The sequence below is a fragment of the Balaenoptera acutorostrata genome, chromosome 2, assembly GCF_949987535.1.
Source record: "Balaenoptera acutorostrata chromosome 2, mBalAcu1.1, whole genome shotgun sequence".
NCBI classification, from domain to species: Eukaryota; Metazoa; Chordata; class Mammalia; order Artiodactyla; family Balaenopteridae; genus Balaenoptera; species Balaenoptera acutorostrata.
Window position 1 is genome coordinate 54,703,700 of NC_080065.1, and position 16,974 is coordinate 54,720,673.

General features: G+C 35.1%; 1 protein-coding gene across 2 annotated transcripts in view; it reads right to left on the reverse strand.

The window, feature by feature from the left end:
• Nucleotides 1-25: 25 nt before the first annotated feature.
• Nucleotides 26-16,974, reverse strand: part of SREK1IP1 (SREK1 interacting protein 1) — a 59,559-nt gene continuing 42,610 nt past the window's right edge. The window contains exons 4-6 of one of the 2 annotated variants that reach the window (XM_057540314.1): nt 8,614-8,686; nt 6,155-6,243; nt 26-5,531 (exon numbers count right to left, since the gene is read on the reverse strand). In XM_057540314.1, coding sequence (XP_057396297.1) covers nt 5,491-5,531; nt 6,155-6,243; nt 8,614-8,686 — 203 coding nt within the window. In that variant the 3' untranslated portion in view covers nt 26-5,490. Of the gene's footprint in view, nt 6,244-8,613; nt 8,687-16,974 lie in introns of both variants that reach the window. The other variant, XM_007176034.3, reaches the window with a different exon arrangement.

Consider the following 16,974-nt stretch of genomic DNA (forward strand, 5'->3'; position numbering starts at 1 on the left):
CGCACAAAGCAAGACACAGCTGCAGTTTTGATCATTCAATTAATTTATTAAACACCCACTAAGGTTTCTGATAGATTTCCATGTGCATAAGTTTACTTTTATTTGCTAATTAAGATGTTTCTACATTACATGAAATTATGTTAATACTTCAGGAGAAATTATAGAATTTATCAATAACAAGATAAGCACACCTATGTCAGTGAAGAACAATGAGAAGTTTATGTCACATTACCAGCATTTCACAAGTTTCTCACACTTCGAGGCAGTTATTTTTATAAGAGATGGTACTAGATAGGTAAATCTCGGGGGGTGGCCTTATGAACGAGAATTGGCATGTTCTTAAGTCTCTTAGAAATCAACCCATGCCTTTTTTAGGGGATTTGCTGAGCACACAATGTATTATTGCCTTTATAAAAACTAACATTCAATAACAAAATGTATCACTATGTACAATCTGCATGATAAATATTTCCTGCAAGGGATAACCATAACAAAAATCCTTCACTGATAAAGTTCCTAAGGAATTTCTAGAATGAAAGTTATAAAACAAACAGGTTAGTTCTCTGGTCCCACCTAAGGCTACTGCAGTGGTATCACTTAGACATCTAGAAATAAAACTACAGTTTCTGCAAATTAAAATTGTTTTAAAAGATTTTTATTCATAAATGTGATTTCTATTATAAGAACACAGACCTGGTCATATAATGGAATTCAATAGGAAAAAAGAGTTTTAAGCTGGCTCTGCTGAACACATCTACCGTGTTGTACCGTGTTGTACCAAGTTTCTGGAGTTGGAAGACTAGCCTTTCAAAATGTGCCAAATACAGCTTCTCTGGTCTGCTGGGGGAAAAGAAAGGAATGCCTTATGGCTCTCAGGCATGCAAAGCTCAGGGTTAGAAACTTTTGATCATTAGCCTGTCAAAATTTCTACTAAGAACTGGGGATTCCAGCGCTGTCCAGTAGAGGTTTCTGTGATGATGGAAATGTTCTTTCTATATCTGCACTGACTGGCATGGTAGCCACTAGCCACATGTGGCTACTCAGCACTTGAAGTGTGGCTAGTGCAACTGAAGAGACACATTTTCATTTAATTAATCTAAATTTCAATAGCCACATGTGGCTACACTGACAGCACAGTTCCAGATCATTACTGCAACATCCTACTGCCAGTGTTGGATTCCACATTCAAAAAGAGCACAGTTTTGCCAATGTTTAAATATTAAAATTGCTCAGAGTGTGTGTGAAGTCTGAAAGTTGAAACAGTTCCATTACAAAAATGACATTTTATGTGGTCATAAAAGCAAAGAATTTTCATCTATTTTTGTGAAAGCACATAAAGTGTGGGTACTTCTTGATCTTTTATCCAGCTTTGATTTTTTTAAAAATCCCAGAAAATTGGCTATCTTGATACACAGATATTAATAATTATATTACTAATTAGATGTTGCCTCAGGTGAAAATCTAGGTTGACAAAGTTAGTTAAGGCACTGGTAAGTCTACTTTTGTTGCTCAAGGGGAACAGCAGAGGCCAGACAAGAAGCAGGAAACTTAGAGACTCAGGGCCAGCAAAATGCTCCTGGTTCCCCGGACTCTTCCCAACCTGTGGGACAGGCAAACGGGCTGGGCATGGCTGCATGCATCACGGGCTGTGCTCTACAAGAGGCAACCCAATTCTCTGGCGCTTTGCAAAATTTTAGAGGAGTTAGGAGGAGACAAGTGAGGTCTGAAGATCCTGGGCTTCGCAAGTGAAATGATCGTTGAGCTGGCATAACAAACCCTACTGTTTTTGGATGCCAACTGCCCAGGAAAACTGAGTCTCAGCACTTAGTATCAGTTGGAATCTGTGGAGCACTCCCTGCCAAGCCAGGAAACCTGGGGGAGAGCGACAGGGCTATCTAGTAGACCAGCTGGTGTGTGTCACTGTGACTTTGAAGCAGTTGCACTTCATAATATTCATAATATTGATTTAAATATTAAAATAGTCAAATCAATATTAAAAATATTAAAAGAAGCCTTACCAAATTACGACAGTCTGCATTGAAAAATATATTTTAAATGATTTATATCAACTGAAAATACTAACAACACAATATATTCTGCCAGTCAAAAATAACCTAAAATAAAATTAAAAGCAAAACAAATTTCAAATTATGTACATATACATTTAATTCTGGGGATGGGTCTGATAAAGAATATAGTAGATTTTTAGAAGACTGCAAGTTTTAGAAATCAGAACTTAGAAAGAAAAGTGGGCCTAGAATAAGAGATCAGATAATAGAATATCAAAGATACAAATTATTTTCTATGCGGGCTTTTAATTAGACTAATTTCATCCTTTAAAAACTGTGGGATTGGATTATGAAATGGATGAAACCAAACCTCAATAAAAGTCATTTCTTTCCTTAAAACTCTCTAATGGCGTCTCTTGTTTACAGATAAAGTCCAAGCTCCCAAACATGGAACATAAAACCTCCTTCTCTTGTACCTAAGAACTTAGAATGGTGGTCTCAATTCTTACCACTCCTGCCCCACACGGGGCTTGTAATTCTTGACACACACACCCCAGCTTTTTCTATTGTGGGCTTTGTTCACAGTACTCATTCTGTCAACTCCCACTCTCATCCTCAATCAAAATGCACTGCAGGCATTACTTTTTCTAAGTAGCCTCTTCTAACTTCTCCAGACTTTGTTAGGTACTCCTGTGTGTTTCTATAAGCCCAATTACTGCACTTAATACCTAATGATGAGTTCTGCTGTTTCTCCTACCAACTAAACTGTGAATTCCTTTCAGGGAAGCAAATGTGTCTTATTTATCTCTGTATCCCTGGTATTTAACAAAGTGTTTGCCATGCTAGGCACTCAGTAAATGTTTATTGAAGAAAGGACTCAGTGGCATTTAACAAGACTATTATTGATAACTCTTCAATCTAGTTTAATTGAAGGTAACCTAGGCCTATGTAATTTTAGACAGAATGAGTCGTAAATACAGACACACACAGTTGTTTTATTCATTGATGTTTTAGCCTCAGAGAACCAAAGATGTAAACAGATATGTATTAAGTATGAAGAACTGGGGATCCCTCTGAGAGGTTTTAGCCAACAGAAGATATGGAGAAAAGAAATACGGAACTGCATGGGGCGTAGGTCCATCAGCCCAAAAGCAATAGTCTCAAAGTATTCAGATAATCAGGTTACAGATACAAATCTAAACATAAATTCTGTCTGCATCTAGTGAAAATAACATACACTGGGTGGTAAGGATATGAACCAAATACCAATGATCTGCTTAAAGAAGTAACATGTGTTTAACAGTTATATTAATAAATTCAACTTTTACCGTTTACAGAATGCTACCTGCTTATCTGTAACAATTTATAAATGAATATAATAATTTATATTCTAAATGAAAATAATTTCTAAAATAATATTATTTGAAGTATTGATAATCATATATATTAAGGACTAGAAGGGATCTCAGAGATAATTTGGTACAATATTTTATAGATGAAAGACACCAAGGCCCAGAGAAGGTAAATGACTTTGTTGAAGGTCACACAGGTACCCAGAACGACTAGGACTTGTTTTTTTGGCCACCGTGCGGCATGCGGGATCTTAGTTCCCCGACCGGGGATTGAACCCCTGCCCCCTGCATTGGAAGCGCCAACAACTAGGACTTTTGGATTTTTACTACTCAGTTCAGTTTACCTTATGCTACATATTGCCTGAGAGGAAATGTCACTAATTTTCTCCTACAATATATTAGTGAGATTTGCATCTAATCCCAATAATAATAAGATCACTTCAGAAGAAAATTACTTTAGTAAAAATAAATGAAGTTTATTCAGATGAGATCTTTCATAAACTATTCTCAGACTATGGGAAATTTACTCAAGAATAATTCCAAGAGTTTTTTCTGGGGAAAAAAATTACTGAACATTAAAATCTTTTAATTTGCGAACTCTATTAGCTAATGAGGCCTGAATTTTATATAACTCTCCTGAGCCACTGATTGTCTCACCATTCAGATAACAAATCTGATGAGCCAACTTATTATCTCTTCAATTAACAGAAGTAAAACTTACAAATAACTGGATCAACTCTTGTGTCACTACAATTATCATTTTTAACCATGTTACACACTCAATAGGACGAGACCATATGTTTGCATGTAGCATTTTCTAATCATTTTTTAAAGTTTTTTTTTTTACTTATTTTTTTCATACTGATAACCAAAGGATTGTATTTTCATAAAATATAGTTTTCAAAAATACATAAACTACAGCAAAGGCAAAACAAACCCTTAAAAACCTAGTAGCTCTGTGTTTCTCTCCAAATAACTAAGCTATTTAAACAAGAGGATTTCTTTTTAAGGAGGCCATAGGACTAAGTTAGGTTATGGAAAAGCTACAAGTGTGAGCACTTCCATGGCTGTAATGTTAGAAAAGGGATGTGGATGTAGCTTCCCTAGAATCTGCACAAGGTAAGCATATGCTAAGAGGAGTTATGAGGCTCTCCCAGTCTTACTGAGGTCATGCCGGATAGGAGTGCTGGGTGAAGGAAGAATCAGTACACCTTTCCAGCCTGTGAGGTTATGTGTACTTACCTGATTTCATCATAATGAATTCACCTGCAGCCATTGTCTGTAGGCTACCAATTTGAAAATTTATAACTGCACCACAGTGAGGTACTTACAATCTTTGGTGCTGTACCATGATAACTAGTTGACTTTCGATGCTGCTACAATAATAAGTATTTAACTTATTGGACGTAAGGGATATCCAAGTATTCAGCAAAGTAAGTAACATTGATCACTGTGAAATTAAAAAAATGTAGAAACATTTATATCTACAACTATGTGTTTGAAAATGCTGACTCATATAAAATTTCCATTGTTATATAAAGGCTTTCATGATGTAACTCCCTGACTCTTAAATTTTAAAAAGTACAGAATAAAATTCTTAATCCTAAATTTTTGTCACTGCTCCTGAGGTTTATGATTGAAGTCAAAGAGAGAAACACCCCAAACTAGTCATTTATGAAACCATAAATTCAGTGGAAACCTGCTTCAAAACTACAAATTATTTCAGACAAATATATATATATGTTCACATTTATAAAAAATTTCCACATTACTCATAGAAACAAGCGTCATAAAATTTACATACCGAATACAATAAAAATCAGTTCTAATGAAGATTTAGCTGTTATCCTCCTAAATAAAAAGTTCTGTGTTTGAGGTATCTCTTTAAGACATGCCAATATGGCATATTTGTAAAACAACCCAGGAGTCTATCTTAAACATCCTGCCCAACACAGCATCATCTCTACGAGACCTACAAGTAGGCTGAACTAGACTTGTCTTTTTAAGCAAGGAAGAAATATTTTGTTACAAAAACCAAGGAGGCAGGTACTAGGAACTCTGCATCTCAGAAAACAGTGAAATTTTGTTATAAATATTTTCATTATCATCTTCCTGCTGATGCCATTCATTTAAAAAGTTCTGCTCAAGACCAATAAAGCAGCGTCATCTCCTGTGACATCCAAAAAAAGCCAAGACTTAAAAACAACAGTGAAGAATTCACTCTCTTTATACATTATCATAGGATATAAAGCTATGAAATTTTTCAGTGTCAAGCGCAAAGCATTAAACCCTACCTCACTTTAACACTGGAAGGTGGACACTTAATTCAGCAGTACTCATTAACTGCTACGTAGATTGCCTGTGTTGACTGTAGTAAAGCCATTTACAATCAACTTATGAAGTAATAACACTAGCCAGACACACACACAGAGGAATACCAAAAACGATGAGTTTTGTTGCACAAATATCCATACTTGGGGCATGGCTATCAAGTAATAAGACTGATTCAATACTCTATAATCATAGTACATTAAAATACTGCCAGACAGTAATGGCCCCATATATGAAAAAATGTCTATATGGAAAAGGCTGTGATTTATTGCAAAGCATAATTATATAGCAAATTTCAAGGAAAGTCTAATAATTTTCAAAACCAAATTTTTTAATTTAATGGTTCAGGCCAAAGTCTCAGTTACTTTTTGGAGATTTCAGAACTATTAGGGGCAGAAGAATGTTTTTCCTTTTTTCTCTTCTTTTTGTCCTTTTTGTGATGCTTCCCCTTTTTTGACTTACTCTTTTTCTCTTTTTTCTTTTCTTTCTTCTGATATTTTTGTTTCTTTTGTTTTGAAGTGTCCTCTTCAGTGGAACTGGATGAATAAGACCTATGAGTAATAATGCATGCTGACTGATAATTGTATTTATGGTTGATGGGTACATTTAAATGGAATTTGAACTGCCTTAAAATCCTTCTTGGAACAAGGTGGGAGTATAAATATAAAGGAATTCAAACAAAATGTGCTTTATATATTTGTATTCTCTTAAAATACTGTATTCAGAGTTTTTGCCACTTAGCCAGAAAAACTAACAAAACAAATGTCTCTATTCTGCTCAGTTCTAGTTATGAGTTTTAAATTCAGTAAGGATGAAATAATTTTTCTGTGATTTTCAGTTTTTCATCCTGTGTACCCTTCAAAATCTTTCTTATAAGGCAAAGAAAATGGCATTTACCAACCCTCATTATATACATAATTCACTTGTGTATATAATAACTTGTTCACATATTCTCTTAAAAGAGCCACAAAGGATACAATTATATAAAAAGGGCTACAGTTGTACCTCCGTATAAATGAATGAAAGCTGAAAATTAGCAAAATAAAAGCACTTTTGTTTTATTTTATTTTTCAAGTTAAAGTACTTGATTCTTTTACAAGCAGAGTGATACAGATGAACACTTGCATTCTGAAATAATTTTCACTAGTTACAGAAAGAATGCTTTTAAATGCATACTCTATATAAATGAATGAGAATAACTTATCATTATACTTTATTTTTCTTATATTACTCGAATACTAAATTGGGAAAATAAACTGTAGAATTCTTTCCTCTAATGAAAAATAACAAAAAATGAACAAAAAAATCCATCTCTCTTAAGAGATGTATAAAAAGATGTGCAACAATATCCAAACCCCAAATATGTGTGACAAAACAGAAACTGAGTTAATTTAAAATCTAAAAGGCATCCCAGAGATAGCTGAGTGATCTAAACATTAGAAGTTAAAACCCAAACTAAGAAAACCTAAGAGAAACACAGTAGAAGGCAAAGTAAACACATGAGACTACAAGGTTGTGTCTGTAGAGTGACTCACTGTGTGAATTCCTTGACTGCCTTCGTTGATCAGGGACTCTCAGCCTCCCCCGTTTCTGTAACATTGTGTTCCTTCCTCTTCCTTGTCCACCTTCTCAGACTCTGGCCATCTCCTGAGCTTATTTTCTCATGTATTCTCTTGCACTCTCTTCAACTCTTTTTCTCAACTCTTGCCTGCTTTCCTGTTTAAAGACCTGCTTGACCTCTACATTCTAACCAGCGCTGCTTCTCTGCCTGCGCTTTTTTATTTGGCTTTCTGGACCTGGGTTCTCTTTAAGGCAGAATGTTACACTTTGGCAGAGCAACCACATCAGGGGGCGTTACCTTTGCTAAGTGTACTTAGAAAAGTTCTTTTAATTTCAGGCCCTGCCTGAGGTGGGTGAGGCCCAAGGTAGAGAGGCTTGAGTAAATAATACATTACTCTAAAACCAGTACATGAAAATTTGGAAGAAAACAGAAAATCTCACTTCTCCTGTAAGCGATCCACATGCCGTGCTAATGCAAATGATTAAACAATACGCTCATCAGACTACACGATACACTGAGCTCTACCTTCTTGTGTTAGTTCTTAAACATTATTAACTCCCAACACCTGAAAGTGAGTTAACTTTTCCAATTTATAAAGTAGCTGAGGGTGTTAGAATGTATATATTACATGCTCTATAAAAACTACAAAGTGACAACACCTGATGTGCAGAACCTACTGTCAGAGAACTAAGGTCCAAGCTAGATATGACTACCTGCTAAATGCCCTAAAAAGTGTCTATATGTACATGTTTATTCTAGTGTAAATGAAAGTGCACTCATGAACCAAGGAAGAAGTTGCCTCTTAAGTCTTTTGATCAATTTCTTTAACCAGTTGTTGTTAAAAGAGTTGATAGTAAAAATTCATAGGTGGCTGATGAGAATTCTGAAAGATCTGAAGGTATTTTTAGCATGACAAATGAGTACATAAATCCTATTAATAAATTAATTTATTAGCCATGGCAATAATATTTTGAGAATACAAATATTTAAGCTCCAACTTCATACATATGAGGACAAAATATATATGTGAAGAATTTAGACATATGTCCAATTAAAAACTTAACTGATGTTCTAAAACTTAAAAATTCTAGAATACAAATAGAATACATAAAAGAAGTGGATGGGGCTGTTATTTATTTATACCTTGATTTGCTCCAAAAAAGAAAATTTAAGGTGGCTGAGTGCTGACTTTATTTTTGATTCCTGACATGAAGGATTTTGTTATTTTACTGAAACAACTGAACATCTAACTCTCATTAAGATAATATTAAATTAACTGGACTATAACATGAAAAATAAAATTTTATAATCCATCTAGATCCACAGTCTTGCCTTTTAAAAAAAAATGTTAAAAAAATACCTTTTCCTTTTTTTTTTCAACTTGATTTTCTCTTTGCTTTTTGCTTTTTTCTTCTCCTCTTCTTCATTTATTCCTGTGTGTTGAGGGGAAAGAATCAGGTCACCATCAGTTTATATACTAATATGGTATGTATACATTTTTTGAGTTTGGTTGTTGGTTGGTGAATTTCACTGGTTAGGATACTGCACTTTTTTTGTAACAATGTCCCCTTGATTATTTTTACTCATTAAAAACATTATAAAAGTACTATATGCTTTTAATACAGATTTCAAATCTACTAAGTACATTAAGTAAAAAATTCAAATATTTCATTTCTAATTCCTAAAGCAAATCCATGTCAACAGTTTGGTGGGTACTATTCCAGGCCTTAAGAAATGAAACAATACAATCATGTATAATTTAAAAAATCTTCTTTTTCAAGCAAAATTAGGATCATGAAATCCTAGGGTCATGGGACAATAACCACATCTCATATTTATGTCGTTGGTATCTTGGAAGGAGAGAATACATACTATTCTCTATCTTGCTTTTTAAATACACAATTTGGTATGTATTCTTCCAGGCTTTCTCTATACATAACCAAATACATACAAACATTCACTTATACAAACATAATTACATGTAAGTCCCAAGTTTTTATTTCATTTGAAAAATGGATTGTGGCATATAATATATAATATTTTCCAACTTATTTCTTTCACTTAACACTTTTTTTGATATTCTTTTATTCTAACACCATTTGCTGAAAAGACTATTCTTTCTATACAGAACTGCCTTTTCACCTCTGTCAAAAATCAATTGAACTTCTGCTTCTAGGAAGATGAAGTAGATGTACTTTTCCTATTCCTCCCATTAAATATAACTACAAACCCCAGACATTACAAAAACAAGCATAAGAAGACTGTAAAAGGTGGAAAGACAGACACTAGCTAGGGATCTTGAAATCCAGAAAACGACACACTGCTGAGTTCCCTGAAATTTCTTTTTGCTTTATATAGCCCAGACTTACAGCTGAAGAAGCCGGCAACCTGGCAATATCAACAGGTGCAGACAAAAATACCCCAACAATAGCCTGCTCTCTCTAGCCAAAGGACCAAGAAAGGGACAGCCTAGTAACAGGAAACTTTTAGATAATAACTGCCATTTCCAGCCAAACACCACAGAAAAAATGGGGCACCACCCCCACCCATGGTACCAAAGGCTGAGTGAAGAACATAGACTTCCCCCTGTGAGTCTGTGATGAGATATCTCAATCCCCCTTCCTGAGAAGTCTAAGTGGTGAGCCAAACTTTCATCCCCACTGACCAGTAATAAGACCTCCATTAACAGTGTCAGTGGAGACCACGCAAAGAGCCTGGACTTCAACCCCACCCAGCAGTAATGAGGCACTCCTCCCCTCCACGCTTAAGTATTGTCAGAAGAGACCTAATGAAAGTCAGTGCTTTCACTGTCACCCAGTGGTAACAAGACTACCCTCACCACGGTGTCAGGGGGCACCACACAGGGAGTTGAAATTCCGACCTTCACCCAGCAGTAACAAGAAGTCGTGTCCACCTTAGGTTTTGGTGGAGGCTGAGTGGTGAAACTGAACTTTTATTTTCATCTGGCAGTAACAAGTTGGCATCCTCAATTTTCCTTCTGGAGTGGTACCAGAGAAAATCAGATAAAACAAAAGGTTTAAAGAAAAGCCAGAGTTTTATATATGTCCAAATTTCAACTGAAAAGAAATCATCAAATCAAGAACCAGAAAGACCTCTAATTGAATACAAAATTAAACAATAGATGACAACACCACAATGACAGAAATATCAGAATTACCTGAAAAATATTTCAATGCAGCCATCATAAAAATTCTTCAATGGGCAACTATGAACATGCTTGAAACAAATGAAAAAATAGAAATCCCCAAAGAAATAAAAAATCCAAAGCAAGAGGGCTTCCCTGGTGGCTCAGTGGTTAAGAATCCGCCTGCCAATGCAGGGGACACGGGTTTGATCCCTGGTCCGGGAAGATCCCACATGCCGCGGAGCAACTAAGCCCGTGTGCCACAACTACTAAGCCTGTGCTCTAGAGCCCGCGTGTCACAACTACTGAAGCCCACACACCTAGAGCCCATGCTCCACAACAAGAGAAGCCATGACAATGAGAAGCCCGTGCACTGCAACAAAGAGTAGCCCCTGCTCGTCGCAACTAGAGAAAGCCCACACACAGCAACAAAGACCCAACACAGCCAAAAATAAAAACAAATAATTTAATTAATTTTAAAAAAATCCAAGAAGAAACAAATAGAAATTTTAGAACTAAAAATACAATAAACTGAAATAAGAAACTCAGTGGAAGGGCTCAAGAGCAGAATGGAAACACAGAGGAAATAATCACTGAACTGGAAGACAAAACAATATAAATCACCCTATCTGAATGACAGAGAGAAAAAAGACTTAAAAAGAACAGAGCTTCAGAAACCTGTGGTGTAACAGCAAAAGAGCTAATATTTATGTCATTAGAGTCCTGCAAAGCAAAGATAAAGAAGGCTAAAAAAAAAGGTGCTTGAAGAAATAATTGCTGAAAACTTCCTGAATTTGGTAAGAGACACAGACCTACAAATTCAAAATAAACTCAAAGAAATTCGTATCAAGACACATCATAATTAAGCTTCTGAAAACTAATGACAAAGAAAAAATATTGAAAGCAGTCAGAGAAAAATGATATGTTACTTATACAAGCAAAACAATTAGAATGAAAGCAGATTTCTTATCAGAAAAGATGGAAGCCAGAAAGAAGTGGAATCCTGGAATCCTCTACCCAGTGAAAATATTCTTCAAAAATGAAAAGACAGATGGCTTCACAGGCGAATTCTATCAAACATTTAGAGAACAGCTAACACCTATCCTTCTCAAACTCTTCCAAAATATAGCTGAGGGAGGAATACTCCCAAACTCATGCTAGGAGGCCACCATCACCCTGATAACAAAACCAGACAAAGATGTCACAAAGAAAGAAAACTACAGGCCAATAACACTGATGAACAGAGATGCAAAAATCCTCAACAAAATACTAGCAAACAGAATCCAGCAGCACATTAAAAGGATCATACAACATGATCAAGTGGGGTTTACCCCAGGAATGCAAGGATTCTTCAATATACACAAATCAATCAATGTGATACACCATATTAACAAACTGAAGGAGAAAAACCATATGATCATCTCAATAGATGCAGAAAAAGCTTTTGACATAATTCAACACCCATTTATGATAAAAACCCTCCAGAATGTAGGCATAGAGGGAACTTACCTCAACATAATAAAGGCCATATATGACAAACCCACAGCCAACATCATCCTCAATGGTGAAAAACTGAAGCCATTTCCACTAAGATCAGGAACAAGACAAGGTTGCCCACTCTCACCACTATCATTCAACATAGTTTTGGAAGTTTTAGCCACAGCAATCAGGGAAGAAAAAGAAATAAAAGGAATCCAAATTGGAAAAGAAGAAGTAAAGCTGTCACTGTTTGCAGATGACATGATACTATACATAGAGAATCCTAAAGATGCTACCAGAAAATTACTAGAGCTAATCAATGAATTTGGTAAAGTAGCAGGATACAAAATTAATGCACAGAAATCTCTTGTACTCCTATATGCTAATGATGATCTATACACTAATGATGATCATCACAAAGTGATGATCTGAAAGTGAAATTAAGAAAACACTCCCCTTTACCATTGCAACAAAAAGAATAAAATATCTAGGAATAAACCTACCTAAGGAGACAAAAGAACTGTATGCAGAAAATTATAAGACACTGATGAAAGAAATTAAAGATGATACAAATAGATGGAGAGATATACCATGTTCTTGGATTGGAAGAATCAACATGGTAAAAATGACTATACTACCCAAAGCAATCTACAGATTCAATGCAATCCCTATCAAACTACCACTGGCATTTTTCACAGAACTAGAGCAAAAAATCTCACAATTTGTATGCAAACACAAAAGACCCTGAATAGCCAAAGCAATCTTGAGAAAGAAAAATGGAGCTGGAGGAATCGGGCTCCCTGACTTCAGACTATACTACAAAGCTACAGTAATCAAGACAGTATGGTACTGGCACAAAAACAGAAATATAGATCAATGGAACAGGATAGAAAGCCCAGAGATAAACCCACGCACATATGGTCACCTTATCTTTGATAAAGGAGGCAAGAATATACAGTGGAGAAAAGACAGCCTCTTCAATAAGTGGTGCTGGGAAAACTGGAGAGCTACATGTAAAAAGAATGAAATTAGAACACTCCCTAACACCATACACAAAACTAAACTCAAAATGGATTAAAGACCTAAATGTAAGGCCAGACACTATTAAACTCTTAGAGGAAAACATAAGGAGAACACTCCATGACATAAATCACAGCAAGATCCTTTTTGACACACCTCCTAGAGAAATGGAAATAAAAAGAAAAATAAACAAATGGGACCTAATGAAACTTAAAAGCTTTTGCACAGCAAAGGAAACCATAAACAAGACCAAAAGACAACCCTCAGAATGGGAGAAAATATTTGCAAATGAAGCAACTGACAAAGGATTAATCTCCAAAATTTACAAGTAGCTCATGCAGCTCAGTATCAAAAAAACAAACAACACAATCCAAAAATGGGCAGAAGACCTAAATAGACATTTCTCCAAAGAAGACATACAGATTGCCAAAAAACGTATGAAAGAATGCTCAACATCATTAATCATTAGAGAAATGCAAATCAAAACTACAATGAGATATCATCTCACACGAGTCAGAATGGCCATCATCAAAAAATCTACAAACAATAAATGCTGGAGAGGGTGTGGAGAAAAGGGAACCCTCTTGCCCTGTTGGTGGGAATGTAAATTGATACAGCCACTATGGAGAACAGTATGGTGGTTCCTTAAAAAACTAAAAATAGGACCATCATACTACCCAGCAGTATCCCACTACTGGGCATATACCCTGAGAAAACCATATTTCAAAAAGAGTCATGTACCACAATGTTCATTGCAGCTCTATTTACAATAGCCAGGACATGGAAGCAACCTAAGTGTCCATCAACAGATGAATTGCTAAACAAGATGTGGCACATATAGTCAATGGAATATTACTCAGCCATATAAAGAAACAAAATGGAGTTATTTGTAGTGAGATGGATGGACCGAGAGTCTGTCATACAGAGTGAAGTAAGTCAGAAAGAGAAAAACAAATACCGTATGCTAACACATATATATGGAATCTAAAAAAAAAGAAAATGGTCATGAAGAACCTAGGGGCAAGACGGGAATAAAGATGCAGACCTACTAGAGAATGGACTTGAGGATATGGGGAGGGGGAAGGGTAAGCTGGGACAAAGTGAGAGAGTGTCATGGACATATATACACTACCAAATGTAAAATAGATAGCTAGTGGGAAGCAGCCGCATAGCACAGGGAGATCAGCTTGGTGTTTTGTGACCACCTAGAGGGGTGGGATAGGGAGGGTGGGAGGGAGGGAGATGCAAGAGGGAAGAGATATGGGGATATATGTATATGTATAACTGATTCACTTTGTTATAAAGCAGAAACTAACACACCATTATAAAGCAATTATACTCCAATAAAGATGTTACAAAAAAATGAAAAGAAATCAAGATCTTCTCAGATAAAGGAAAACTAAAAGAATCTGTCACCAGCAGACATTCCCCAAAAGAATGGCTACAGGAAGTTATCTAATGGAAAGGAAATGCTGTAACATCAAGAAGAAAGAACACAGTAAGCAAAAATATGGGTGCAACAGGCTTTCCTTCTTTTGAATTTCTAAATTATGTTTGAGGGTGGAAGCAAGAAGTATAACAGTGTCTGATGTGGTTCTATGTGTATGTAGAGAACATACTGAGGATGACTATAAATGGGAGAGGGTAAAGGTACATAAAGAGAGGTTAGATTTCTATATTTTACTTGAACTAGTAAAATGACAACACCAGTAGATTATGATAAATTATGTATACATAATGTAATACCTAGAGTAACCATTGAAAATGTTATACAGAACACTACAGAAAAAATTTTAAACATTATGGATATATTCAAAGACATTATAGATAAATCAAAATGGAACTGCACAAGTGTTCAAGTGACACTATAGTGAAATCAAAGCACTATAGACAATCCTAAAAAAATACTTCATGGGAACCCACAGAAAGGTAGGGGAAAAAAAAGAACAGAGAAATAAAAAACAGAATAATCAGAAAACAAAAAATAAAATGGCAGACTTAAGCCCTAACATATAATTATATTAAACTTCAAAAGAATACCAATGAAATTGGCAGAGTGGATTGAGAAATATGACTCATCTACATCCTGTCTATAAGGCTCTCACCTCAAATATAATGATATAGGCACACTGAAAGCAAAAGGACAGAAATGAAGATGTTAACACAAACATCAAAGGAAAGGTAGAGTGGCTATATTAATATCAGATAAAACATACTTTAGAACAAAGAAAATAACCAGTGAGAGAGACAGACATTATATAACAATAAAGGTTTCAACCCACTAACAAGACATAGCAATCCTAAGTGTGTATGCACCAAACAACAGAGCTGAAAAATACATGAAGCAAAAACGATAGACCTGAAGGAAGAAACAGACAAATCCATGACAGTTGGAGACTTCAACATCCTTCTCTCAGCAACTGACAGAAACTACACATAAAGTTAGCAAGGATATAGAAGAACTCAACAACACCATAAATTAACAGAATCTAAATAACATTTAAAAAACACTCCACCTAACAAGAGTTGAATACACTTTTTTTTTTCAAGTGCCTAAAGAACATCATCCAAAATAGAATATATCATGGACCATAAAGCAAACTTCAATAAACTTAAAGGAACTGAAATCATACAGAGTATGTTTCTGTCCACAATGGAATCAACTGAGAAATCAGTAACAGAAAGACAAAATGCCAAACAAAACAACACACTTTTAAATAATCCACTGGGCAAAGAGGAAGTCTTAAGGAAAATTTAAAAACATACAATAAGCTGAATAAAAATAAAATACAATATGTCAAATTTTGTGCAACACAGCTAAAGCAGTGCTGAAAGGGAAATTTATGGCACTAAATACTTACAATAAAAAAGAGGTAAAGTCTTAAATTAATAATATAAACTTCTATCTCAAGAACCTGGGCGGGGGGAGCTAAATAAACCCAAAAAGTAGAAGGAAAAAAATAAGAACAAGAATTAATGAAATTGAAAACAGAAGAAAAAATTAAACAAAGAACTGGATCAATAAAATACCAGAGATCTCTAGTAAGACTGTGAAAGAAAAAAGAGAAGACACAAGTTACTAATATCAGCAATAAAATGGGGATATCACTACAGACCCTGCAGAAATCAAAAGGGTAAGTGAATACTATGAGCAACTCTACAAACATAAATTTAACAACTTAGACAATATGGACCCCTTTCTCAAAAAACACAAATTGCCACACCTCATCTAATATGATGCAAATAATTTCAATAACCTTATAACTATTAAGACAATTGAATCTGTAATTTAAAAGCTCCTGAAAAGCAAATTTCCAGGCCCAGATGATTACACTGAAAATTTCTACTAAACATTTAAAGAAGAATTAAGACAAATTTTACATAATCTTATCCAACAAATAGAAGAGAAGGTAACTCTTCTCAATATTCTATGATGCTAATGTTACTCTGATACCAAAATCAGACTAAAATAGTACAAAATTAGAAAACCACAGACTAACATCTCTCATGAACATAGATGCAAATAATCATTAACAGAATATTAGCAAATAGAATTCAGCATTTAATATTTTAAAAAAGTTATACATTGTGACCAAGTGATTTATTCAAGGGATGCAAGGCTTGTTGAATATTCAAAAATCAATTAATGTAATCCACTGTAATAAGAGGCTAAAGAAGAAAAATTGTAGGATCATATCAACTGATGGAGAAAATGCATTTGGCAAAATCTGACATCCATTCATGATAAAAACTCTTTAAAAAATAGGAATAGAGGGAAACTTCCTCAACTTGATAAAGAGCAGCTACCAAAAAACCTTACAGCTAACCATTAAGGTCTGTATGGTTTTGTCCCCTAGGACTGGAATCCAGGTAAGAATTCATCTCTCACTGCTCTTTTTCAACATAGTGCTATAAGTTCTAGCCATAGCAATGAATCAAGAAAGGAAAACAAAAGGCTTACAGATCAAAATGGAAGAAATAAAACTGCTCCTATTTGCAGATGACATGATGGTTTACATAGAAAATTCCAAAGAATCTACCAAAACCTCCTAGAACTAATCAGTAAGTTTAGCAAAG